Raw genomic sequence first — 26,465 nt, 5'->3', positions numbered from 1 at the left:
GAAGCCGACAAAGTCACGCCTTCAAAATAAAAGAAACACTCTCGTAGAATAACACGGTAGGCTGTAGTAGACTGTCGGTGCTGGTGAAAATTATTGTGAAAGATCAGAATTTTTCTCAATTTCCCTCTTTCCCTTATTTTCCCGGAAATGTTCCGTTATTATATGATGCAAATGTCGACAGGTAGGCTATGACTGAGTTGTGACCAAGTATTTTGTATCAAAGAAATGTGACACAGACTGCGTTGAAGTTGATTAAGTTTAGTCGTCACAGTGTCATTTTCGATCCCCGTCTTACCTATACGAGTAATTTGAGTACTTTGTGTACACAATGTGTTGCTGTTGTAAAGATCCAGTTAATTAGGCGGTATAGATAGATACACAGGGCCATGCAAGGTTCAGAAGAAAAACAAGTATAGTATATACATTGGTTGGGACATATGAAGTACCTTACCTTGGGATTGGACCTGGATCAACAAACAACAGGAAGTTTTGTACCAAATCCTAACACCAGATGGCACCACCCATCAGGAATGTCTTTGCAAGTGTTGTAGAAGACAACACCGAACAATGGATCAGTAGTAATGGCCACCTTCAAACACGTTGTACTTAGAGGGAAGTGGCCAGTGGTCTTAGGTGTCATCAGCAGAGACAGAGATACTGAAAGAGCCACAGAAAGACATCTTTTTTGTGCAGTTGAAAGTTGTCTTGCTAGAAATACACACACTATACCAGCTGGAAATGATTACCAGAACCTTGCTTTAGGACATCTGCAGGAAGGCACACAAAGCAACACACAAAAAACTTAATTTGGCAGGTTTCAGATTTTATTGTTCTTGTTTCCACATAATCAGGATCGTATTCTTTGTTAAAAGGCACGGGACGTCCTTTCCTGCTGAAGCTTTTCCAGTGGGTTTTCATTTGTATGAGCCATTCTATGAGTAGGGAGTGGATGACACGAGAGGTTGGCATGCTCTGGTGTGGAAACTGGATCTTTTGTCATTTCTTCTGTGCCTTCTGTGCGGCCTTGGTTACTTTTCCGGTCACTTCCTTGGTCTCCACAGTCTTGATGACACCGACAGCCACCGTCTGCTTCATGTCGCGCACAGCAAAACGACCTGGAAGGACAAGGAGACGGTGCTGGAAAGCTGGTGTGGGTCTGTGACACGGTGTTGAAGGAGAGGAGAGCACTCACCAAGGGGAGGGTAACTAGAGAAGGCCTCCACCACCATGGGCTTCGAGGGAATCATTTTGACGATGGCAGCGTCTCCAGACTTGACAAACTTGGGGTTGTCCTCAAGCTTCTTGCCAGAACGGCGGTCGATCTTCTCGATGAGCTCTGAGAACTTGCAGGCAATGTGAGCTGTGTGGCAGTCCAGCACGGGGGCGTAGCCCGCGTTGATCTGGCCAGGGTGGTTCAGGACGATAACCTGTGCAAGGAGAGATGTCTGTTCAGTCGCTTCAATAAAAGTGATTAGCTGAAGCCATCACTGAAATAAACGGTTTGTAACATTTATCCAAAATGGTGTCCTGTCGTGGTTCAGTCTGGAGACGCTCATTCACCTGAGCGTTGAAGTTATCAGCACCCTTGGGTGGGTCGTTCTTGCTGTCACCAGCGACGTGACCACGACGGATCTCCTTGACGGACACGTTCTTCACGTTGAAGCCCACATTGTCGCCAGGTAAGGCCTCGGCCAGAGACTCATGGTGCATCTCCACGGACTTGACCTCAGTGGTCAGTGCAGGGGGAGCGAAGGTGACCACCATGCCGGGCTTCAGCACACCAGTCTCCACACGGCCGACGGGGACCGTTCCGATACCTGAGTAGTGATGAGAGGTGGTGAGAACATGCTCTGATAGGCTTTGTAAGAAGACAAAGAAGAATGACTCGCCTCCAATTTTGTAGACATCCTGCAGGGGTAGACGAAGGGGCTTTTCAATGGGACGTGAAGGGGGAAGGATGGCATCCAGAGCCTCAAACAGGGTGGTTCCGCTGGCGTTACCCTCTTTACGATCAATCTTCCAGCCCTTGAACCAGCTCATCTACAAAAAAGCATAGAGGTGAAAACCACATTGACAGCAGTCCCTCATTGTTTACACAACAAACACTCCTCACCTTATCACTGGTCTCCAGCATGTTGTCTCCATGCCACCCAGAGATGGGGACGAAGGGAACAGCAGTGGGGTTGTATCCGATCTTCTTGATGTAGATGCTGACTTCCCTGGTGATTTCCTCGTAACGCTTCTGGCTGTAGGGGGGCTCAGTGGAGTCCATCTTGTTGACGCCAACGATGAGCTGCTTCACGCCGAGGGTGTAGGCCAGCAGGGCGTGCTCACGGGTCTGTCCGTTCTTGGAGATGCCGGCCTCAAACTCACCGACACCGGCGGCGACGATCAGCACGGCGCAGTCAGCCTGGCATCAAAACCGGTTACACACTGACGCAGGTACTTTCTATAAACACGTGACTTGTATTCAAGTTACCTGAGAGGTGCCAGTGATCATGTTCTTGATGAAGTCCCTGTGTCCAGGAGCGTCAATGACCGTCACGTAGTACTTGGTGGTCTCAAACTTCCACAGAGCAATGTCAATGGTGATACCACGCTCACGCTCCGCCTTCAGTTTGTCCAGCACCCAGGCGTACTTGAAGGAGCCCTTGCCCATCTAGGTTAGAGAAGAATGAAGATAAAAGAGAAGGAAAAGAGTGATCCATGTTGGTGAACCAGTCCTACAAACTCCTGTAGGCGGCTCTGTCAATCCGAGTGACACCCCTGCTTTCACCAGCAGGTGCCACTTTTCAGTACAGGTGGGCGATACTACAAATGTTGCTGTCAATTTTATGCCAAGTAAACACAGGGCCAGTATCACCCATAATGGTACTTTTTACTTGGACATCATTGAATAATTTTAGGCCAACAAAAAATTTGTTTCATACCACTTATCTGTAAAAAAATTAACAAAGATGTAAATACAACCTTCAGTTGTATTCAATAACTAAACTGTAAATGTATTCCTTAAATCCGTTTTATTACAATTTGAGCAAACTTCATACAAGCACTTCAACAAAAAAGCAGCATAATCAAATAAACCTAGAATCTCAAGGGAAATGTGTCCTAAGGCACTAGTATCAACCAGATCCAGTAATACCCTGGTATCAATGACATCGACATTTGGATCGACGCGGCATTTGCAGGCAGTAACCGGCACGCGCCAACAGCATCCTCTCGAACTTCTATGGAGCGGCCATTTTGATATGGCCACAAAAGTAAAAACTCTTGCTTACCTCAGCGGCTTCCTTCTCGAACTTCTCAATGGCTCTCTTGTCGATGCCGCCGCACTTGTAGATGAGGTGGCCGGTGGTGGTGGACTTGCCGGAGTCAACATGGCCGATGACCACGATGTTGATGTGGATTTTCTCCTTAACCATTTTGAGCGACTGGCGATGAACGACATAATATTAAAGCTCGCCTTTCCGGCACTGGTGGTTACAAGTCGTCATTGGCACTTTAAAAGTAAATAGCATGAGACCTAGCAATAGTTCGTGATGGAATCGGTGACAGTTTACAGCCGGCTCGCGCCACACCTATGAGAGTCACGTGCTCAGCCTCCATGTTACAAAGCAGTGAAGCAGCGCCGCCATGTTGTCACGCCCACGTCATAACGCTCAAGTTTACACTTAACTTTAACGAGGCAACATTTTATTCAATCGGTAATTAAAATCCTAATTAAAAACATTTCAAACCTTTACTACGCAGAAAAAGACCAAGTGGCCATACTTCAAGTATTCAACATAATTTAACGTTTGAGTATGTACAAAGTTTCCACTGCCTTTTAGTTTTAACATTCAGTAAAATTACCAACCTGCACACAGGTACCAAGCAGGTAGTCCTTGAGCTAGACAAAGAGATCAAGCGCTGCCTGGCTAGGCCTTTTATAAAAAAGGTACCAGCCAGGGGGTTGGACCTGCAAGTTCCTGAGAGACACCTGAGAACTGGCGTTACAGGTCAGACAAGCACGCAGCCCACCAGTGATTGGCTGACAACACAACACCTGGGGGCTTCTACAGCAGAAAAACAACCCAACAAAACCCTATAAATTTTTTCAAAGACATTTTTATTAGTCACCAGCAGCTTGCTTTCCAATCAAACTTGTGGCATTTGAACATCCAATGTACAGTTCTAAACCATTTCCAAACTTAAAGAGGCACTGTCATGTGAATTATGTAACTGACAATGCCGAAAAGTTCTTTTTCCTGCGAAAACTTTTGCGATGAGTTTTAATCAGCATAAGCCAGTCCTTGAGCAGTGAACTCTGCTTGAGAGATGATCCGGGGTGGGAAGAGAAGGAGATGGGGGAAGAATGGGTGGCCCGCTGCTGCCAGCACACATCTCCTTGCTGGATGTCCTGCACAACCATTCATTTCTTCTTCTGGGCCTTCTCTGCAGCCTTGGTGGTCTTTCCGCTCACTTCCTTGGTCTCCACAGCCTTGATGACACCAACAGCCACCGTCTGTCTCATGTCACGCACGGCAAAACGACCTGCCAGGACAACTTGTCATCGTCTGTGCTAAAGGGGTGCTGAAGTATACAATTTGAAGAGCACTCACCAAGGGGAGGGTAACTAGAGAAGGGCTCCACCACCATGGGCTTCGTGGGAATCATTTTGACGATGGCAGCGTCACCAGACTTGACAAACTTGGGGTTGTCCTCAAGCTTCTTGCCAGAACGGCGGTCGATCTTCTCGATGAGCTCCTTGAACTTGCAGGCAATGTGAGCTGTGTGGCAGTCCAGCACGGGGGCGTAGCCTTCGTTGATCTGGCCAGGGTGGTTCAGGATGATAACCTGTGCAAGGAGAGATGACTGTTCAGTCGCTTCAATAAAAGTGATCAGCTGAAGCCATCACTGAAATAAACGGTTTGTAACATTTATCCAAAATGGTGTCCTGTCGTGGTTCAGTCTGGAGACGCTCATTCACCTGAGCGTTGAAGTTATCAGCACCCTTGGGTGGGTCGTTCTTGCTGTCACCAGCGACGTAACCACGACGGATCTCCTTGACGGACACGTTCTTCACGTTGAAGCCCACATTGTCGCCAGGGACAGCCTCGGCCAGAGACTCATGGTGCATCTCCACGGACTTGACCTCAGTGGTCAGTGCAGGGGGAGCGAAGGTGACCACCATGCCGGGCTTCAGCACACCAGTCTCCACACGGCCGACGGGGACCGTTCCGATACCTGAGTGGGAGGAGTCAATTAGAATGCGCTTTTAGATCTAAAACCTTTTGTCACAATAAGCACATACCTCCAATTTTGTAGACATCTTGCAGGGGCAGACGAAGGGGCTTGTCAGTGGGACGTGAAGGAGGAAGGATGGCATCCAGGGCCTCCAACAGGGTGGTTCCGCTGGCGTTACCCTCCTTACGCTCAATCTTCCAGCCCTTGAACCAGCTCATCTACAAAAAAAGCATAGAGGTGAAAACCACATTGACAGCAGTCCCTCATTGTTTACACAACAAACACTCCTCACCTTATCACTGGTCTCCAGCATGTTGTCTCCATGCCACCCAGAGATGGGGACGAAGGCAACAGTCGCAGGGTTGTATCCGATCTTCTTGATGTAGGTGCTGACTTCCTTGGTGATTTCCTCAAAACGCTTCTGGCTGTAGGGGGGCTCAGTGGAGTCCATCTTGTTGACGCCAACAATGAGCTGCTTCACGCCGAGGGTGAAGGCCAGCAGGGCGTGCTCACGGGTCTGTCCGTTCTTGGAGATGCCGGCCTCAAACTCACCGACACCGGCGGCGACGATCAGCACAGCGCAGTCAGCCTGGCAGTGAGCCCTCAGTTTGATACGGCCGCACAAACGCAGAAGGTTTACGTTTGTTTTGTATTGAGATTACCTGAGAGGTGCCAGTGATCATGTTCTTGATGAAGTCCCTGTGTCCAGGCGCGTCAATGATGGTCACGTAGTACTTGCTGGTCTCAAACTTCCACAGAGCAATGTCAATGGTGATACCGCGCTCACGCTCCGCCTTCAGTTTGTCCAGCACCCAGGCGTACTTGAAGGAGCCCTTGCCCATCTAGGTTGATAACAATGAGTCAACTTCATTTAAGTCACTAAATAAATATGACCCAACTTAGATTATTAACTTTTGCTACTTCCTACAAATCAGAATGCCCAAGCATCCATCAGTAAATCAGTTCTTGCCTGAAAGATCTATTGTTCTCTATAATCACATGACTTTCACCAAGTCATTACCATAGCCATTACATGCTTGATCACCTTTCAAGTTAATACTGCACATTACATTTACACTATACAATACTCTAGCCCTAATCTTAACTATTTGAAAGAGTTAATGTACTCTAGTCATGTGTGATGACTTCCACCAAGTAGATTGTCTTAATCTATTCTTCAGTTGCTTGATCATCATCCAAGGGTTATGGTTAGCCACACATTCCATTTACTCCATGCAATGCTCAAGGCCCTAATCTTTAACAGTTTGTCTTGTCATTGTGGACTGGCAGGTTTAAGCCCCACCCCGCATGCGCACACACGGCCACGCCCTTGTGCCGACTGCTCAGCTCATGCGACCATGCCGGAGCCGCCATTTTAGACATGACCAGTTATTGGGGAGGAGGGAGAAGTCGCTCACCTCAGCTGCTTCCTTCTCGAACTTCTCGATGGTTCTCTTGTCGATGCCACCGCACTTGTAGATCAAGTGACCGGTGGATGTAGACTTTCCGGAGTCGACATGGCCAATGACCACGATGTTGATGTGGGTCTTTTCCTTAGGCATTGTTAGGTTTTCTAGTCAAAGACAAACCAATACGCAACATTTAGCTCATTTCACTTATGTCAGGATTAGCTGGCCTATTCAAATCAAGTATAATAGTCAGCTAAAAATGAATGCATAGCTGCTAGCAGGCGTGCTAGCAGGCCTTGACGGGCCATGGACACGTGTTCCACTGTGGGCCACGTCCTCATTTTAGTCAAAATATGGCCAAATAGTCACCGCCATCAGGACCAGAACCACACGTGTCACCATATCAAATTAAACCCAGTTCTAGTGAGGCCGAATGTGATGCCTTTAGCGGCCATTTTACGGCACTCCCTTTGTCCTTACGGTATGTCCATCGCGTTAAAAGGAACCATTTTGACTCAACATGTCGGCCAAACGTGAAAAATACCAAATAATTTGGATGTAGTTTAGAAATGGGTTATTATAAAACACACACCACAATAAAGCAGTCTGGTCCAGCGGATTACATAACGATATTGAAGTGGTACAAATAACCCTAATTAACGCACAGCTATCGTGTTGGTTGCGGCTAAGACTGGAGTAGCCAACATGCCCCACAGGCTAAACTGCCAGGGCCCCTAAAGACATAAAAAGTAGACTTACCGGTGTTTCTGGGTTGTCGCGGCCAAAGCTGCTGCCCCTAGCCAGGTAACAGAAAAAGGACGACGGACCCTCGGCGGCAGCTTTTATACTGCATATGGGCACCCTCGGTTCCGGTTGCCCCCCTTCGCCCGGAGGCCCGCAAATCAAACTGCAGCCTCTGTGATATGCGTCATTATGCACCGTGATGGACCAAATACCCGGATGCTCGGCCATTGATACGTTCAAGTCCAAGTGAATCACAGTAAATATGAGCGGATCTCTGAAATCACACTTCTACATATAATATACAGCACCAACTGACACACACAGACATTTATACGGCAGTAGTTCATACCTAATCACTTTCATTTGGGTTGCAGTTCACAAAAACAGAAACAAATGCTTGCCAATTAGATCCTCCCACTGTTCTAATGCAAAAGTGGCACCAAACTAACAAGATTATGTCAAGGCAAAGACGCCTTATGCCCCTTGTCAGGCACACTGGTTGCATTCAAAGGTGGTTCTTCGTATGCACATTTCATTTCATTTCAGGACTAATCATTCAAAGAAAGTCAAAACCCCAAGTGTCAAATCTTGCTTCTTCCTGCTAAAAGCACACACGCCACCACCACTGCCCCCCAAGTGCTGCCCGGGCGCTGAATGAAAGAGGTCAGACAAATGAAAAGACAATGCAGCAAAAAAGAAACACCCCAGATGAGCTGGAGCTGTGTTCACCATTCAAATGTACCGCCATTGTTACAATAGTCAGGTTGTGTTTCCGTGACATGACCTCAAATTGCATCATTGGGTAATGTGTAAAAAAAACAAAAAAAAACATGTTCTGTCATGCTTTGGTATTTGAAAAACCACACCTGTCATTAACTCACAGAGAATGTGACATGAAAGGTTCATGTTGAGAGGATGTGATCATGGCTCACTACACCTGCGTGACCCGACCAGCCTAAAAGCAACTGATTACGTTGGCGTTGGAGACGGCCACAATGTATCCCACAAGGCATTCCCCCATTGTCCCAAATGTTAAATGTTGATTTCCCGACGTATTTTAAACAACTGATCAGGATGTCACCAGCAGACGCTCAGATGAGTCACCGGTGTGAACCGTCGTCACGGCAACGGAGACCACCAGAAGACTGAGAGAAGAAAAAGATGTCGACATAGCGGCCACATCAACTATTCAACATGTTGGCTGTTGCAGTAAAGCAGGAGTGTCTAAAGTGTGGCCCATGGCTGTTTTTCTAAAAATAAATAGAAAAACCAGGAGTCAATTTTAAAAAATACAGTTAAAATATTAAAGACAAAAAAAAGGTGATTTATTAGGAATTTTATGAGAATACCGTCATAATATAAGGAGGAAAAATAATGTCCTTTTAATAGCATAAAGTTGAAATACTAAAGAATTAATTTTTTTTCTTAAGTTGTAATATTGTGAGAAACAAACAAAAAAAAAGTCATATTTTGAAAATTAGGTCGGGGAAAAAAATCTAATAATACAAGAATAAAGTGCAAATCTTATGGGAATAAAGTCATAATTACAAGAAGAAAATGCAAAAACAAAGCTCAAATAGTTGAAAAAAAAATGCAGAAATGGAAAAACTGCAGTCATTTTACGAGAATGCAGTCAAAATATTCAGAGAAAAAAGTCGTATTCTAACAAGAAAAATGTTGCACCTTTACGAGAGTAAACGTATAATATTATGAGGATAAAAAAATGTCATTTTTGTAGCATGGAGTTGAAATATTCAAGAAATAAGTTGTAACATTATGCGTAAAACCAAACAAAATAATTGGGAAAATTGGTTTGGGGAAAAAGTTATAATGTTTTGGGAATAAAGTCATAATATTACAAAAAGAAAATTACATTTACAAAGTTTACTGACGAAGACAGCTAAAATATTTTGGGGGGGGGAAAAAACGGAAAAAAAGAGCAAAGAGTGAAGTTGATAATAGACTTTTTCACCTTCATCACAAAGGTGAAATGTGCATTGTTCTTTCAAATATATATCACTTTTTAACATATGTATACGGGTTGCTTTCCAAAATATCCAAGTGGGAAAGTTGCATCCTTTCATTTTTCACTGTGTGGCCCTCACTGGATAAAGTCTGGGCACCCCCGCAGTGAAGCACATTTCAGGAGCACAGCTTGGTGTTGGGCGTGGAACAAAAGCTCAAGTCATATTCTGACCAATGTTGGTGTCCAGGTTATTTCAGGAGAGTGGGTGTAAATGGCAATGCCGCGTGTGGTATGCAAACAGCGTTTAACCCAGGGTGAGAGACACTTGATGCAAACCAGGCACATTTGCAACACACAAGCCAGCACGGCCTCACTCTTGAAAAAGTCGACGACGAGCCGCGGCTCCACACCCATACCTGCGTTGAGGTGTGAGGGTGTTTGGTCGAGTCATAACGGAGGGTGTGACTCTTCCCTCAAACGTCTGCCCTGAAGGCTTCTTTTGTCTTCATCCAAAGAGCTCCTGAAACTCAAATGACTTGTGAAATCAGTCGCTAGTCGTTTCTCTCCCTGTTCCTACACACAGGAAGTGAACAAACCTTATAATGAGCAAAAATTAAAGTGGAATAATTGTGTCACACGTGTGAATGAATGATCAGTAATAAACATGAAAAGGGGGTAGGATACCGTCCTACTTACAATGTTGTTTTCTTTTTTACAGTCTACTTTTCTACTGAACAAAATAACAAAAAAATCGTTGTATGTTGATAACACACTTATCGAATCTGACTAATTAGTACATGATTACGTGACAAAAGTAAACAAAATAAAAAATGAGTGACTATTAAATATTGAGCAAATGGGGTGTAAACTCGTTAGAAAAGTTGCCATATTTTTTATGGAGTGTATTAAAAACCGACGCCGATTAGAAGCTCTAGAAAAGTGGGATAAATCATGAAATATCAGCGTTTAAACTATGTCTAAACTAGCAGGTAACGTAAATATGTACTAGTTTTAAAATAAACTGAGGTACATTCAACATGTGTGTTAGGGATTCGACGAAAATTAAGTCTGAAGGAAAATAGTATACTAAATGTGTTCCTTTGTTTGAGTGGGAGCGAAGTGGAACATTTAATCTGCAACACCCCGCTGACGTTTAACAACTTCCGGGTGGAAGGTCATGACCGGCTGATGCAAACGGCGGTAACATGGCGACACGTTCCAAACAATGAAGGTTAAAAGCCCAAAGTAACTCATCTTTTGCCAATTAAAACATGTAATTGAGATGAGTTAGTATATATTACGTTTACCATTTCCCCTTGAATTGTCATGGCTATGAAAATGCATTTTTTTAACCCCATTATGTCACTGAGTGAATGTTTCCTTGCGCCCTCTGCTGGTCATAAAATGAAACAAACATGAACACACAAACGTCCAAACGCGAGGGAGAAAGCTCAAGAGTGATTTTAATGTTAGCATTTACTTAACCTTGCAGTCTTTCTAATCATGTCCACAACAACAACGTACAAATAAATACACTTACAGCTAGCACAGACAGGTTCAATAAACATAATAACACGAGCACCAGGATTTAAGAGCAGGTTGCATAATCTTTGGCTTTTAAAATGTAAGTTTTTTGGTGTATTGTCTGTCAAAAAGTGCTTTTAAAAAAATCAGTGGTCCCACGCAAGTCTACTAAAAAAAGTATTCAGTATTCAGCTGCTCTTATCAAATCAACCACTTCACTCATTGCTTACAAAAGCTCTAAAATACCCAATGAGGCTTTATGTAGAGTATTTAAAAAAACACAGTTGAGTAACAAGCTGCTTTGTGAGTGTGCTGTGTTCAAGGTTCTATGCATAGTTGCTAGTTAGTAGTTGTACTACTAGGCAGGTAGTTGACTTCAAGGCTTCTACTGTATATGCAGGGGTGTCAAGCAACATGGGACATATGCTACAGTACATGCAACAAGAAAAAAAACCACAGCTAAAAAAGGCTGGAAAAACTTGAAATGTTGGCACAAATAATAATTATATTAAAAATCATAAAAAGAATCCTACTTCAAGCTTTGATTTATGTTTTGTTTCTTTGTGTTTTTTATAATAATAATAATAATCATGATAATGATGAAGAAATCTTGAATTGTTGCGTATGCGGCCGTGGATGGAAAGCGTTTGGACTCCCCCGCCTTCACATTTTTTAGAAGATCAGAAGGCAGCAAAGAAAGCGGCACTTCAGGTGTAACAGTGCTTTGGTGCTCTTGCATAGTAAGGAAAGATAATATGACGCTCATAAAAGGAAAAGAATGAAACGTGTGCATTACTGGAGTGTGAAGGTGTCGCCTTCACGTGGAGACGGCGCGGCTCCTCTTCCTCTCGGCTCCTCCCTCGTCTTCCTCCGCCACGGCCCACGCTTGGATGTCGCCGCTGCCGAACAGCGCGTAGAAGAAGGCACCACCCACGTTGATCGCGGCGGAGACCCAGAACACTTTCCTCCAGCCCGCCATGGTGTGCTGGCGACCACAGAGCAACATTATATATTCCACGGTCAACAAGCAAGCCTCCAACAAAGACAGACGTACGTCCTCAGTGAAATATCCCGTAATGATGGGGGCGATGACGCCGGGAATGGTGCCGAACATGTTGGTGATGCCCAGGAGAAAGCCAGCGTACCTGCACAGGAGACGTGTGGTAAATATTTGACACATGCATGATGGAGCACCAGGACCCACCTTGGGGCAATGTCAATCTGGTTGAGGAAGACTCCGGGCGCACTGGTGCCCGCCGTGGCCGACGACAGCGTGAGGAAGGTGACGGTGAGGACGTGGTTGCAGCCGGCGTAGGCCACCGCCAGCAGGAAGCCGGCAGGTGGCAGCATGCCTGCAGAGAGGGACAAGGTGGAGGCGGGAAGGCGGAGCAGGAAGTGAGCGGTAAGGTTTGTCGTACCTGTGAGCGTAAAGACCTTGCGTACGGTCGTGACGCTGAACACCTTCCTCTCAATGAGGCTGTCGGCTAAGATGCCGGTGAGCAAGGAGCACATCCAAGAGGCCAGGTAGGGCAGGGCGGACAGGAAGCCGTTCTGGAGGCAACCGAGTCATCTCACTAGCATGTCATTGTTACACATCAAGTGCAAAAGTTGGACTTTTCAAAAGGAATACGCCCGTCTTGCTTGTTTCATGACAGAGTGCCGGTTCCACTCCAGTCCCGTAGGTGGCGGTACACCATGCTACGCCATGTGACCTCATTCAGGGGCAAAGCTCACCGACTTGAGGTCAAAGTGCAGGATGTTGTTCATGTAGGTGGGCAGGGAGGTGAGCAGCGTGTAGAAGGACCAGTTGGAGCACATCTGCGTGACGATGATGGCCCACAGCGGCACTGACGTCATCATGCGCAGGAGCGGCACCGACCAGCCATGGCCCCCACCCTGCGAGTTTCACCAGCGTTAGCACGACAGTAAAAACCAGCACCGGCGGACTGCGTGTTCACCTGATTCCCCACGGAGGAGATGATGTAACCTCTCTCCTCTTCGCTGATCCGTCGATGGGTGCGGGGGTCGTCTGACACAAGCATGAACCACAGGACCGCCCAGAGGCAGCCGGCGCCCCCTGAAGGAGACGTAGAGAGGAAGACTTAACACTTTTCTTTAAAAAACACATTTGATGAGAAATGTCAGCTTGCTTCACCACAGAGGTAGAAGACGGCGGGCCAGCCCAGCGCTTGGCACAGGAAGCCGGTGAGAGGCAGAGCCACGAAGGCTCCGAAGTTGGACCCGGAGCCTGAGAGAGTGATGAGGCGAGAGCGCTCCAGAGGCGGAGCCCAGTGGGCCCACATGGCCATCATGGCCGGGAACGTCACACCCTGCAAAAACATGGGAAGCCATGCAATTTGGGAAGCTGAATTTGGATCGGCACTAACAGGTTTGGCGCTACCTGTTTGGATTTATACATAAACACTTTGGGGGCATACAAATAGATTCGGGCAAACAGATAGCGCCAAATCTATTTGCGGTGATCCAAATTCAGGTGTGTTAAATGTGCTGAGAAACAAGGCCAAACAGGTAGCACCAAATCTATTTCTGGTGGTCCAAATTTGTTTGTGGTGTGCCACCACAAATAAATGAATTATGGGAAACACTTGGCAACAGCAAATGTGTAAATGTTTGGTAAAAAGAGGAAATCTAATCCAAAGAGACAACACACTGACCTCCCCCAGGCCCTCCAGCACTCGCAGGGCAAACAGCCAGTAGGGCCCCCACTGGGCGGCCAGGGGGGTGAGGATGGTGAGGGCAGCTGTGCCCAAGACACCCAGACCGAGGAAGATGCTCCCTCCGTAATGGCCCGACAGGTAACCCCCTGGCATCTGTGTGCACAGGTAGCCAAAAAAGAAAGCCCCCAGCAGCCAGCCTTGAGTCTCCGAGTCCCACGGGTACTGGGGGGTCTGGGCGTGTAGCAAAAAAACGATCGTCGGTACTTGTTGAAACGCCGCATTGTGTCGCCGGTTGGTATTACCCCGTCAGGCTGCTCAAACGTCCCGGTGCTGTTCTCCGACCCGGCAGGAAGTGGACAGGCGTGGGCGACGGAGTTGTTGCGACCCAGCCCGGCGTCTGAGGTGTTCACCATAGCCACCATGGCCACGCTGAGGTTGACGCGCAGGCCATAGACCACGGTGAAGCCCAGGAACATCAGAATGGCCAGATTGAGGCGAGCCGAGCAACACCGAGGAGGCACTGGAGGAGGACAGGGGCTGTTATCTCTGAGCTAGCCGAGGGCTTCTTTAGCACACCTGTGTCATCGCAGAGGAGCGGCTCGATGTCTTCACTCTTGTCAGAAGAGGCCGCGTTGATGGAGGAGCTGTTTGGCGGCGGCATGGCGACATTTAAAAGAGTCCTGGAGGGGAATCACTGAGCCATGGCGTGCGTAGGAAATATGCTGCAGATATCCACAACGTGAGGAAGATGCTGTAAGGATCAATTAGCATCCAAAGCGTGATATCTCCGGTCTGAAAGGACTTGTCGGCACAGATAACACATTAATCAATCACGCAAACAAAAGCATTCACTTTCAAGGCAAAAGGTGACACATAGAAGCCTACTTTGGACATCGGGAAGCAAGCATATGTTCTATGTATGCCACATATAAAGAGGAACCATGTGACCCGTCTGTGGTTCCATCCGAGCGGCACAGGTCTCATTTGGCCTTTTTCTCCTTCCCTTGCAGAAACAAATACGTACACTACACCGTCATCGTCCATTTGAAGCTGTTTTGGGGTATGGCGTTTACAGTGTGCCCCAAAGCAAGTTCTACTGAATTGAACACGTCAGCTACTCTTATCTTATCTTGCACAATAAATAAAGTAAGGAAATTGGAGCCAGAGAAATTAATTCATGTCGGTCATTTAGCCTAAACTAACTCATGTTTTGTCCCTGGTATTTAATGAATAACGTCTTGGTATTTAATTAAAAATATGAATAATCGAATACATGCTAAAAGCAAGTAAACATAAAACTAACGAATGTGTTTAAACAAGCTAGCTGCATCTTTGCTAATACCGTCTTTCAAAAAAAGCATGTGAGCGGATAAACGTTAGCAAGGAATAACTTACCCTGACGTTACTTGTAAGTCCCTAAAGGAAAAGTAAATATTCGAGGGAATGTTCTTACTTCTCTACTCCATCAAAACATTTTGACGCGGCGCGGTTTTGTTTTCCTGTCTCAACTGAGCATGAGTCACAGGAGTGATGACGCAGGCGGGGCGTCTTACGCAAGCGAACGCCGATTGGAAGAACTACAAAAATGGCCGCTCTGAACGCTACTGTGGTGAGTTTACGACTGCACTGTATCATACTGGAGGCTGTTGCTAATGTTTGTATGTACGTTCTTTATTTATCCACCAAGAGCGTCATAATATTGTCAAATAAATATTGTAAATATCTCACCGTATCTCAGTCCAAAAATGTGTTTTTTCCTGTTATTTCAGCAGAAAACCTGTTGACGTGGCAACGAGTCCATCCATCCATTTTATTTATCCAACTGTACCATTTTGCAGCATTGGTGGCACTTTATGAGGAGACCGACAAACCGGACGATGCAATGGGGTATCTTTTCACAGTCATTAGGTTTTGCACAGGAGTGTCCAAAGTGCAGCCTGCGGGCTGTTGGCAGGCGCTGTCCATTGTAGAAATAACATTTCACAAAAATGGATCAAATACAGCAAAAAGGCACAGTTTAAAGAGACTGTGACGCCCCTGTTTTTGAATGCGCACCAATAAAGACCTGAACCCGGGTCCAGTTTTGTGACGCGTCACCTGAATGCGCAGCAGGCCAAGGTGTTGAGCTCACAGAAGATCGAGCTGCAACACGAGTGTGAACGTCTCCTGAAGGACAACAAGGAACTGAGAACAAAGGTGGCATCGCTCGCATGGTTTTTTCTTCTTCTTGCATTTTGTATATTATGTTTTTTATTGTTGATTGTGCAGCTGCTGCAGTACGAGCCATCGCCTGAGGAGGGAGCAGCGGAGTAAAGGGGAGGAGTTAATTCCAAACGGCATGATTGCTCTTATGTACAGACATCTTTATTGTCTAAACCAAGAATGTACACTACACAATTTCAAAAAAATCTTCATATCTAAATATTTTATTGGCATCACGTCACTGTTAACGTCCTAACTCCAGGGTGTCGAAAGTGTGGCACGGGGGTCATTTGTGGCCCGCAGCTCTTTTCTTTTTTTTGCCCTGTAGCATATTATAAAGATATGAGAAAAAACGATTCAGGACAGTTATTAGCAAATTTATGTACGTTTATATTTCACTTTAAAACAGTGGTGGGCCAGCAAGGTCTTCTCTGCTGGCCTGAACACTACAGCAAGCACTCAACTGTATTTACAACTTTAATTCTAGCATTTGTTCCATTAAAATTGTATAAATGTATTCCCAAGAGTCTATTATTGTCATTTCCTAGCCTGTCTCTTGGCTGTACTGCTTCCACTACATGTATGAGTACATTGGATGTTTTTGTCCAATCAGACTTCAGCTTCTTGTGTTGTGTCAATCTAATCTGCCCAGGGCCTTCAGAACCAGGAGTGCTGCCCCAAGTCACTTAGCATGTGGCTCTTCTACCAGTCGGACTGCAGAGAAAAATTCTGGCCCATTAAGTCCCCACTGAAGGCCTGGGTACAAAAATGTATTTATATATAACGTTAGGGTCTACCATCACACCAAAACCTGCGATCCCAGTGGGAAGAATTTTAATCTTTTTGTTGTAAAAATCTGGAATGTGTTGTTATAAATTGGAATGCAAATATAACATGTAGAATTGAAAAAGTGTGCGTACCAATGTAGCAAAGAAGGTTAAATGTAGTGAAGTAATAACGATTCCCCTTCAGAGCCAGGCAAGGCCTCAGGCAGTAGGGAGTATGTAGCAACCAATAAGTAGTGTGTCCCATTCCAAAAAGATATAAAATTTTAAAAAGCCATAATGTCACTTGGCCACTTGATGGCAGTGTTGGCTTCCCCACCCACCGCTGACGTAACGTCCGCTTCAAACATTATAGATTAGCCTCTTTGCCGCCCCCCTCCCGCCACAGTCAATCATGCAGCTGGCTGGCTGGCAGAGCAGTGCATTGTGGGAGGGGTCACCTGTCAAAATGGTGGTAGACGAGTGTTAAATCTGGAGGTCGGTAGGTGCTCGCCTGCTGCCGCTGCCCCCGCTGCTCGCCGCCGACACCCGCCTGTTGGGGGAAGAGGCGGCGGGGCTGTTGGTATCGCGGCTCTGTCGAGACCCAGAGCTCAGGTCGCCGCCGGAGTCCGGGCTCTGTGCCCCGCTGGGCCTCCTCACACTGTCCGACCTGGAGAGCAGGTTCCGGGCTCGGGGCCCCGGCGCACTGCGCTGTTTCATGGAGCCGCCCTGGTAGGAGTCTCCGCTGTCTGAGGTGTTGCCCTCCGGCACCGTGGAGCAGTTCCACTGCGGACCGGGCCTCCTGGATCTACGGGCGATGGCGGACAGGGCGGTGCCGGAGGCGGAATGCGGCGCCGGGAGCGTGGGATACTCGTCCAGGTCCTCCTCGGGTTCCTCCTGGTTGTCGCCCTGTGGGGACCGGGTGTCGCTGCTGGTGTTGTTTGAGTTTTGATCCGTTGGCCTCGGGACGCCCTCCTTGCTGCCGCCCGGCTTCACGCCCGGATCCTCCTGGATGGGCACGAAGGCGGAGGAGGCGTTGAGCAGCGGGTAGCTGGGCCCGTTGCCTTGCTTCTCCAGCAGTAGCGTGTAGCTGCTGGGTGCCGTGGGGATGGTGGTCTTCCGGCCCACCGAGGTGCCCACGCAGACCTGGTGCACCACTGAATTCTTTTTGGACTTGTTGACATAGTAGTCATCCAGTTCCTCTTTGATATGCGGGTAGTAGTCCTGGATGCCCTTCTTCAGCTTCTTGTAGCCCAGGTGCATGATCTCCAACAGGCTGAGGAACAAGGAGATGCAGGCGATCACCTGCATGAACATCATGAACACCGTCTTTTCGGTGGGCCGGGACACAAAGCAGTCTACCACGTTGGGGCAGGGCTCCCGCTCGCACTTGTAGAGGGGGCTCAGGCGGTGCCCGTAGAGGAGGAACTGGCCCATCATGAAGCTGACCTCCACCACCGAACGGGTGACGATGTGCGCCACGTAGGTGCACAGGAGCGATCCCCTCAGCGGCGCCTTGTTCAGCTTGCCCTGCTCCAGCTGCCTCATCTCCTTCTCGATCCGCCGCCGCGCCTCCGCCAGCTCTGCGTCCACCGCCTCCAGCTCGCGCCGCAGCGCCACCTTCTTGCAATGGCGCTCCTTCTCCAGGGCGCGCAGCTGGTAGATGGCGTGGCCCATGTACACCAGCGAGGGTGACGACACAAAGATGACCTGCAGCACCCAGTAGCGGATGAGCGAGATGGGGAAGGCCTGGTCGTAGCACACGTTGCGGCAGCCCGGCTGCTCCGTGTTGCAGATGAAGTCCGACTGCTCGTCGTTCCACACGTCCTCGGCGGCCACGCCCAGCACCAGCATGCGGAATATGAACAGGATGGTCAGCCAGATCTTGCCCACCATGGTGGAGTGGATGTGCACCTCCTCCAAGATGCCTCCCAGGAAGTTCCAGTCTCCCATTGTTGCTTTTTTGCTTACATGAGAAGACCTACAAGGATGGACAAGAACATACTTCACCTCCAACTGGACTTAGTCTATTTATAACATTTTCCATTACTGAAACATTCTGTTTCTTCTACAGGGTGACATAGAATGGTTGTTTCCCCAGCCAATAGCAGCTGGTTCGATCCCGCTGTAATTATTTCACTTATTTATATATTTCAACATTCACTCTGCATTTTTACTTTCCAGCATTTCAAATTCCACTTATTCTACAAGCTGATGTGGCTCCGCTGGCAGATCGGTCCACTCCCGACCTACTGGTTGCCGGTTCGATCGTCAGTTCTCGTGCAATCGTATAGCATATTTAGACCTTTCAGCAATCATTCGCCATTTTTACAATCCCGTCTTTTCAAATGACACCGTTTTTCTCCGCTAACCACTCCCACAATGTCGCCCCCTATTGGTGGAAATTCATTTGACATTTAACATGACATGAGACATTTTGCTTATTTCAGGGGTGTCCAACCCCCTGACTTTATTCCCATAATAAGCTTTCCAAAATGACAGCTTTATTTCGTTTTGTTTGTTTATGCGGAAAGCCAGCTAAAACAAATAAGCCGCGGGCTGAAAATGGCCCCCAGGTGCCACTTTGGACACCCCAGGTCGAGATAAAAGAACATAAAAGACAAAAATGAAGAATTAAGATTGAGGGACCAGCCAAAAGCCAACTATAATCCAACCTGTGGTTGCGTCCCAAGACAGCATGAAGACTAGAATGAAAAAAACCCACCTTTCAGACTGGAAGTGTTGTCTCTTTCCAGTCCAGCGCTACCAAAGCAAAGGATGGTGCGCCACCATGCCGGCCCGGACTGTCGCTGCTGAAAGCGGGACAAAACCAACTAATGATCCCTGCCGGCTTGCAGCCAGGGAACAATCGATAGGTGCCGAGCTCTGCTGTCATTTCCCCTCGCTGGGAGCACCCGGAAAAACATCTTCCTGCATTCACATGGTACTTCATCATTCCCACCAGCAAATATCACAAAATACCTCACAATCACAACTCAGTTAACTTTCTTCCATTCAAAACCCTTGACTGATTGTATGGTGTATGTGGCATATTGATCACATGCCATAACAACCTATCATGGATTATCAACTCATGAGAATGCTTGTGTTAGTTTCATGCATAATAAATATACTACCAGTGTATCCAAAGTGCGGCCCGCAGCACATTCTAAAAACTGCAAATAAAATAGATTGGGGGGTGCCTGTAAACACATAACGGGCCTGTCTGTGAGCGTATGAATGCTTGTCCTTCCAACGGGGCGTATGTATGGAGGCATGCATGCAACGTGCACCTGATCGGAATGAGAGAACGAAGACTATAACTATATTTTTAACAAGTATTCAGACACCTGACTAGCGGCAAACCTAGCAACTTGTTTTGCTCTTTAAAAGGTGTTAACATGAAAGCTTTCGCTCTCCTCAATGAGCAGCAGGTCCTGCTGTGGCCCTACTCATCTGAAAGCACTCAGACGGCTCCGTCCGGCTTGTGACATAAAATAAAAAAACAAAGCAGTAACAGAAGAAAGTTAATTTGTGGAACATTACCTCACGTCTCCTTTTCCACAGCGTTCATAAAACTGACATGCACACATCATGCCCAATTATACAAAACATCGGTCACACTTTACAATAAGGCACACAAAAATACACTAGTTGCTGAGGAACTAATGACATACATTTAGACTAGTTCACGAGGAACTAATGACATATTTAGACTGGTTCATGAGGAACTAATGACACATTTAGACTAGTTGCTGAGGAACTAATGACATACATTTAGACTAGTTGCTGAGGAACTAATGACATACACTTAGACTAGTTCACGAGGAACTAATGACTAAGGCACATACATTTAGACTGGTTCATGAGGAACTAATGACATACATTTAGACTAGTTGCTGAGGAACTAATGACATACATTTAGACTAGTTCACGAGGAACTAATGACATACATTTAGACTAGTTGCTGAGGAACTAATGACATACATTTAGACTAGTTTGTGAGGAACTAATCATACATTTAGACAAGTTCATGAGGAACTGACATACCTTTAGACAAGTTCATGAGGAACTGACGACATACATTTAGACAAGTTGCTGAGGAACTAATGACTAAGGCACATACATGTAGACTAGTTGCTGAGGAACTAATGACTAAGGCACATACATTTAGACTAGTTCATGAGGAACTAATGAGTAGAGTAGTTGCTGAGGAAGTAATGAGTAATGGTTAGGGTTAGGTAGGTTCGTTCCTCATTTACTGTAATTTTGTGTACCTTATTGTAAGGCGTTACCAAAAGGTCCTTTGGGGCCAAGTAACCATGTGACGTACCTTCCATCTACTCTTCTCTTCCATGTAACTCAGAGGCCATCATGCCAACACGGTGGAATCGACACATCGTTTTGGTCGATGGGGTGCGTCCCATTTCATGCATGGCTGCTCCAAGCTCGCTGCTGCCCACCGTCCCCATTAAAAAGAAAATCAATGGGCGGGGTTTGCATCCGGCCGGGTCCTTTGGTTTCTATAGGAAGAGATTTGCCGAATACACAAGAAAACTTCTTTTCAGGGACATTTTATTATTATTATTACTGAAAAGAACAGCCTGTTCCTGCCCAAGATAAAACATGCACAAAAAAACACCTTTTCTCCACCACCCACAATCAACACAACCTGGTTCAGTTGATCATAAAAGAAAAGAAACTGGTAGAGAGAGAGGATGGTGACAGAAGCTTTCATGGAAGTCAAGTCATTCAATCCAATGTTTGACAAATCAGAGTGGAGTGGATTCCATTATAAAATACTTTTGTAGAAAAAAATGGACGCATAAGAGTTAAAGTAAACCTGCAAAAAAAAAAAGAATCTTGGCAACAGGACCCCCTCCCTCCACCAAAGTTTACAAAAAACAAACCATCAGAATGTTGTCACGTGTCCATTTGAGGTTACATTCACATTGAAAAGAACTAAAAACCAAACCCCTCCCACCGGACGGACCACACCTTTCCTAGCGTCGCCCTGACTTGTGTCCCGCCCAGGAACGGGAGCGGGAGCTCGACCGTGACGCGGAGCGGGAGCGGGACCGGGACCTGGAGTGTGACGGCGAGCGGGTCGGCCATGCGTCTTCAGCTTCATAGTTGGACGCCGACACATGCTTTGTGGACTCGTGGGGGGACACTGACCTGGAGGCGGACCTTCCTTTGGACTCCTTCTGAGACTTCTGCCTGGACCTCAACACAAACTGCTTTCAGTTCAACGCAGCCAAAGACATCAACATTCATTCACTCACTCATTCATTCATCACATGGAAGACAACATACACTCTACCATGCTTCCACACCCCACCATCATAAACACCATTCTCCTTCTTTATACATAAAACAGTTTACTACCTTCTAAATACACTTTAACAAGATTAGAGCCCTCTAGACATGAAATAACACCCCTATAGTCACCTTTACACTCCTATTACCCAATATAGTAGTAGACATAAGACTAAGATAGTTTACCTTGTAGGGGAGCAGAATGGGTGACGGACAGGAAGTGACATTGGGGTGGGGGGGTGTAGTTGAGTTTTAGATCGAAGGATGATTATGATGATGTAATTATTGCGAGATCATTTAAAGGTGTCAATAAAAGGTGGTGGTTGAAGTCTGGGGCTTGTTTCAGTCAATAATTACTGACACCTAGTGGCTAAAGTACAATACTACATTAACTACTTGAATACTGCTTTATACTCTACTTGGACTTGACTTTGTTTAGCTACCTTTTATGCTTGAAAAGGCTTCATTTGGACAATTTGCTTAAATAGGCCTATTTTTGGACTAATTACAGGCTGTAATCAAGCACAAAACAGTCATTTCTTTTTAAAAGCACAATAGAGTGATGTTGGGCATGCACAAACTCATAGCACTTTATTTACTCATTCATTGGTATTCATGTCTCTTCTGCTGTTGTTGCTTCATTTATTGCTATTAATGTTTCTTCTGTTCTTATTCATTTTCTTGTGTTTTCTTTTTTTTGGGAGAATGAACAGAATAAGTCATTGCATAGCAGAACTACCTGTTTTACTGTGCATATGACAATAAAACTCTTGAATCCTGAAATAACAGTATTATCCTGGCACATCCCCCACAGGACTACTATCTATGTGTGGTGGTGGTGTATCGGGGTACGTCGTCACCTCATTTGCTGTTGCGCATATTTGGCCAAGTCTGGAAAATTCAAACAAATGTTTCGGACTACAAATTCACTTTTTTTAAAAAATGTATTTATTTATTTTTTAATGTCACAAGACAGCCACCTCTTGAGTGCATTTAGCTGGGGGAGGGGCACACAGCAGCGGCGGTTGCTCATGTCTGTCTCCACTAGATTTGTTGTAAAAAGCATCATGGGAGGGCGATTATGGGTTACAAAGTGGTGTTACAAAGTTGGCAACAATGACCCCTCCTGTTCGCTCTCATTCTCTGGCAGAGCGGGGGTGATGGGTGTGTTTATGAGCAAGGGCAAACAGGTAGCGCCAAGTCTATTTGATGAAGGTACGAGCTAAGACAGAAACATACCTTTCATCATCCCGGCCTCTGCTTCCTCCTCGTCCGTACTGGCATCCACGAGATCTGTGGATGCAGGCTTTTTTCAGACATGACCAATCGAGCAACAACAAAGTCCAAAAGCGTGAGAGAGGAGAGAGCGTATCACAAGAGGTCACATTCAAACGTACTCTCGAGGGCTCTCAGAGCGCCTGCGGTGGCGGTCGTAAGAGGGGCTACGTGACCTGTAGCGCTCGTAGCTGCGGCTGCGCGAGCGTCTGCGACGGCTGCCGCGATCGTAGTCGTCGTAGCGGGATGACCTCCCCGGGGAGCGCCGCTCCCTGGTTTTCATCTGATTGGGCGCTAGTGGTAAAAAAATAAAATAAATCAAAACACATGTTGGTGCTGCCGAGCCATTGTCAAATATTTTATACTCACTCTTTCGATCTCCCTGGGCAAACTGGATCTCGATCTGGCGGCCGCACACCCACTTCCTGTCCAGGCTGTGAAGAGCATCCTCTGCGTCGCGCACGTCCTCAAACATGCTGAGTGGTTAAGGGTTTTGCACTAACTCCAGGACACACACACACATTCTCACTTCTCCTGGAGGTGAATAAAAGTATCCCTCTACATTCATAGACACCCTGGCTCTCCTTGAAAACGCTACTTTCTCATGCTCACGTCACGTTAGCTTAAGATTCAAGTTAGTACACCCCTCACATTTCAGAAAACATGTTTATCACAGTCTGCCTTCTACAGGGACAGACTTTAGAGTAGTCAGCGTACAAAAGATAGCCATGATTGTCTACATATCTGGCAACACAAGATGACGACGTCTCGCCTGCCGTCAAGGGCGGCAGCAGTATCATCATGATGTTTCGCGGTAGCGAAGGTGCTTGAATGAATAAAAAAACTCGATAAACACCAGCCTCCCTCGAGCGTGCGTACTTGTGCAGCTCGGCTGAGGAAGCAGCAGTGTGCCAAAGAAAAGGAAAGCCATCAGCACGGAAGTGAAAATGATCATAAAACGGTGGAGAGGAGAAAGGCCCACCAACACTGGTGTCAACATGACTACTACTGAATGCTACAGGGGTCATGGATTCCATGCGCTGTTACAAGGAGATCTGGGATGAAAGAAGATTTTGATTTCATTTTTGTGCCTCATCTTTTTAATGAGAGTATTTTTAGGCAGACTTTCTACTTCTTTGTAACCCGCAGAGCACCCGTACAAGGTGTACACCGACTACTCTAAAGTACATCCAAGTTTGATTTGTCTGGTAGAGTCCCATGACAAGACAGGATAGAAGTGCTGGTGAAATATGAGGGTCTTAGGGCGCTATTGTACAATACTTCATTGGAGCATTCATTGGAGGAAATAAAAGACAATGAATGGTTGGGTGAAGAACACAAATCAAATACAACAATAACTGATTCAACTCCATCTGATTTTGGCAAATTTGCTGATTTGTCTTGGGAGGATACAAAACTTATTCAGACTTGTTACCTTGCTTGACTTCATCTTGACCTTTAACCTCTTTAATCGACTCCCACAGAGATCGACTTGGGGTTCCCCGCTTGACTCTTTGCTTTAAACACTTTTTCTTTGCTTTTGCTCTTTTTCTTTGCCGCCACGGCCGAGCTCTGTCTCCGTTCCCTTTATCCTCTTCATGCTTTACTCTCTCCCAAACCTTTTTTCCCCCTCCCTCTGTTCCTGCAGGTCTGTGCGCCTGGTCTTTACCGCTACGCTACACGGGTCTTTGTTACTCTTTGTGGCCGCTTTCCACAACAGGATTCTTTTACATTTTCTGAAGCGATAACAGAGAAATGATATGAAGGTTAGATAGTCAAGCAGATGAGGTGCAAGAAAACATCACAAATCTTCTCTGCTGCAGAGTGGGGATTTGTTAGCGGGAGCACAGAAACTCTTAGGGAAAGGATATTGAATGTATGCAAATCCTCTTGGCTGACGGGTATAGAAGTCAAGTGGGATGTAGACATCAACTACTGGCCCATAGCGGCCAAATTCACGCCGCAAATCCTCAGGCCTGAACACCGTAAATACAAATGTAACTCAACTGGGCATCACTAAACCAATGAGCTTTAAGGGGCAGTTCACCACAAACTTTTTCTTACCTGGATGCCATTTTCCTTGTTAACACTTTAATTACTATTTTGGGTGAACTGCCTCTTGTTTGTGTGACACTCAAATTAGTAAAAAAAAAACAGGCCCAACATTCGGTGAATGGAAGTGAAAAATAAAGCATTATACGCAACAAAAACACCAGCAGTGATTCTTTTGTCATACTTAATTAAATAGACGGTGTAGCTTTGGAAATAATGATCAAATCAGATTGTGACGAATCTGCGAATCCAAAACACAACTTGGGTAAATTCTATGTTCGTTAGTCCGTCTGGACACAATGCAAATGCAAAAATAGATCATGAAAAACAAAACACGGTTAGCCTGAACAGTATCAGCAATGTGTGTGTATTTCATTTATAGATACGTCACATTTCTGAGACGATCGCCAACGTGAGACTGGGCCTCTGCTAGCTGTCTAGGCTAACTTTAGTCGAACTGCCATCGAGACGCCAAATTTGGACTCACCTGGACTCATCAGAGATGTTTCTGACAAACAAGGACGTATTCGGAGGACGCATGTATCTGGCCATGGAGCTGAACCTTTGTTTTTGGAGCTCGGCTTTGTGAGGAGAGGCAGATAAGTGTGCGCTTGCTAAATGTGGGTAGAACTCTTCCACGCTGCTCGCTGCAATGGGGTCAAGAGGCAAGCGACGCCCCCTACAGGTATTACTTGGTATTACACGAACAAGGGACATTAAAAAACAACAACGGCCGGTTTGTTGATTATTCACCTTTATTAAGCCCGTAAGCCCGTAACCGGGGGGGTTCGGACGAACGAAGCGTTTTCACACCTGTGTGACGAAGATCAAAGCATCAGGAAGCGGACATCTGGAAGCCATAAAACATGAAAGGAGATTCACACCTATGTGACGAAGATCAAAGCATCAGGAAGCGGGCATGTGGAAGTCATAAAACAAACAATCATAAAATCTTTCCCACATGACTGTGTTTTCTTCCGGTTGCGGGTGGGGGATGCCCCCAATCCCGTACCCCTCCTCTCCTAACCACCCCTCTCCTACCCCCCCCACCCCCAAGACATCCTCCAGCCTTATCTGGGTGTGTCTTGAAGGGTTTTATATCTCATTTGTGTTCTTATTATATGCATATTAATCTGCTAAGCCGCTCGCATCCATTTTATACAGGCAGTCACACAAAACACATAGTGCTTGCATGGCCCGCGCTCATTATCTCATCCACGCAGCTCAAGGAGAGAGTACTCAAACCACAGCAACATCCTGCTTACAGCAGCTGGTTGACCTTCAAAACGAACAAAGGCCTGCTTCT

General features: G+C 46.3%; 5 protein-coding genes across 13 annotated transcripts; all 5 read right to left on the bottom strand.

The window, feature by feature from the left end:
• Window positions 1-802: 802 nt before the first annotated feature.
• Window positions 803-3,955, bottom strand: LOC129173086 (elongation factor 1-alpha-like). Its single transcript, XM_054763605.1, has 8 exons — window positions 3,857-3,955; window positions 3,279-3,431; window positions 2,480-2,659; window positions 2,114-2,410; window positions 1,890-2,040; window positions 1,561-1,817; window positions 1,193-1,427; window positions 803-1,115 (listed from the first exon to the last, which is right to left on the bottom strand). Exons 2-8 carry the CDS (start codon window positions 3,420-3,422, stop codon window positions 997-999), a joined length of 1,383 nt encoding a protein of 460 aa, XP_054619580.1. The 5' UTR covers window positions 3,423-3,431; window positions 3,857-3,955; the 3' UTR covers window positions 803-996.
• Window positions 3,956-4,263: 308 nt separating this feature from the next.
• LOC129173085 (elongation factor 1-alpha) lies at window positions 4,264-7,562 on the bottom strand. The gene is made up of 8 exons (XM_054763604.1): window positions 7,395-7,562; window positions 6,645-6,799; window positions 5,889-6,068; window positions 5,519-5,815; window positions 5,294-5,444; window positions 4,970-5,226; window positions 4,602-4,836; window positions 4,264-4,533 (listed from the first exon to the last, which is right to left on the bottom strand). Exons 2-8 carry the CDS (start codon window positions 6,786-6,788, stop codon window positions 4,412-4,414), a joined length of 1,386 nt encoding a protein of 461 aa, XP_054619579.1. The 5' UTR covers window positions 6,789-6,799; window positions 7,395-7,562; the 3' UTR covers window positions 4,264-4,411.
• Window positions 7,563-9,115: 1,553 nt separating this feature from the next.
• On the bottom strand, window positions 9,116-15,087 carry si:ch1073-513e17.1 (sialin). Of its 8 annotated transcripts, XM_054763602.1 has the most exons (10): window positions 14,124-15,039; window positions 13,850-14,067; window positions 13,545-13,778; window positions 13,025-13,199; window positions 12,828-12,946; window positions 12,604-12,765; window positions 12,288-12,420; window positions 12,074-12,221; window positions 11,924-12,014; window positions 10,466-11,854 (listed from the first exon to the last, which is right to left on the bottom strand). In XM_054763602.1, the coding sequence occupies exons 1-10, from the start codon at window positions 14,206-14,208 to the stop codon at window positions 11,687-11,689; spliced, it is 1,533 nt and encodes a 510-aa protein (XP_054619577.1). In that variant the 5' UTR covers window positions 14,209-15,039; the 3' UTR covers window positions 10,466-11,686. The 8 variants fall into 8 exon arrangements, with proteins under 8 accessions (XP_054619570.1, XP_054619572.1, XP_054619573.1 ...); XM_054763595.1 differs by having other exon boundaries at window positions 9,116-12,014; window positions 12,074-12,420; window positions 14,124-14,298; window positions 14,943-15,087; XM_054763597.1 differs by having other exon boundaries at window positions 9,116-12,014; window positions 12,074-12,420; window positions 14,124-14,269; window positions 15,001-15,068.
• Window positions 15,088-15,210: 123 nt separating this feature from the next.
• Window positions 15,211-19,383, bottom strand: LOC129173084 (gap junction alpha-9 protein-like). Its single transcript, XM_054763603.1, has 2 exons — window positions 19,239-19,383; window positions 15,211-18,494 (listed from the first exon to the last, which is right to left on the bottom strand). The coding sequence occupies exon 2, from the start codon at window positions 18,464-18,466 to the stop codon at window positions 17,000-17,002; it is 1,467 nt and encodes a 488-aa protein (XP_054619578.1). The 5' UTR covers window positions 18,467-18,494; window positions 19,239-19,383; the 3' UTR covers window positions 15,211-16,999.
• Window positions 19,384-21,516: 2,133 nt separating this feature from the next.
• LOC129173087 (serine/arginine-rich splicing factor 10-like) lies at window positions 21,517-25,816 on the bottom strand. Of its 2 annotated transcripts, none has more exons than XM_054763606.1 (6): window positions 25,647-25,816; window positions 24,979-25,083; window positions 23,477-23,580; window positions 23,230-23,401; window positions 23,072-23,125; window positions 21,517-21,739 (listed from the first exon to the last, which is right to left on the bottom strand). In XM_054763606.1, the coding sequence occupies exons 1-6, from the start codon at window positions 25,709-25,711 to the stop codon at window positions 21,517-21,519; spliced, it is 723 nt and encodes a 240-aa protein (XP_054619581.1). In that variant the 5' UTR covers window positions 25,712-25,816. The 2 variants fall into 2 exon arrangements, with proteins under 2 accessions (XP_054619581.1, XP_054619582.1); XM_054763607.1 differs by having other exon boundaries at window positions 21,517-21,733.
• Between the last annotated feature and the right edge of the window lie 649 nt (window positions 25,817-26,465).

Source organism: Dunckerocampus dactyliophorus, chromosome 20, assembly GCF_027744805.1.
Source record: "Dunckerocampus dactyliophorus isolate RoL2022-P2 chromosome 20, RoL_Ddac_1.1, whole genome shotgun sequence".
Taxonomy (NCBI): domain Eukaryota; kingdom Metazoa; phylum Chordata; class Actinopteri; order Syngnathiformes; family Syngnathidae; genus Dunckerocampus; species Dunckerocampus dactyliophorus.
The sequence above is the reverse complement of the archived record's forward strand: the minus strand, read 5'-3'. Positions and strand labels throughout refer to the sequence as shown.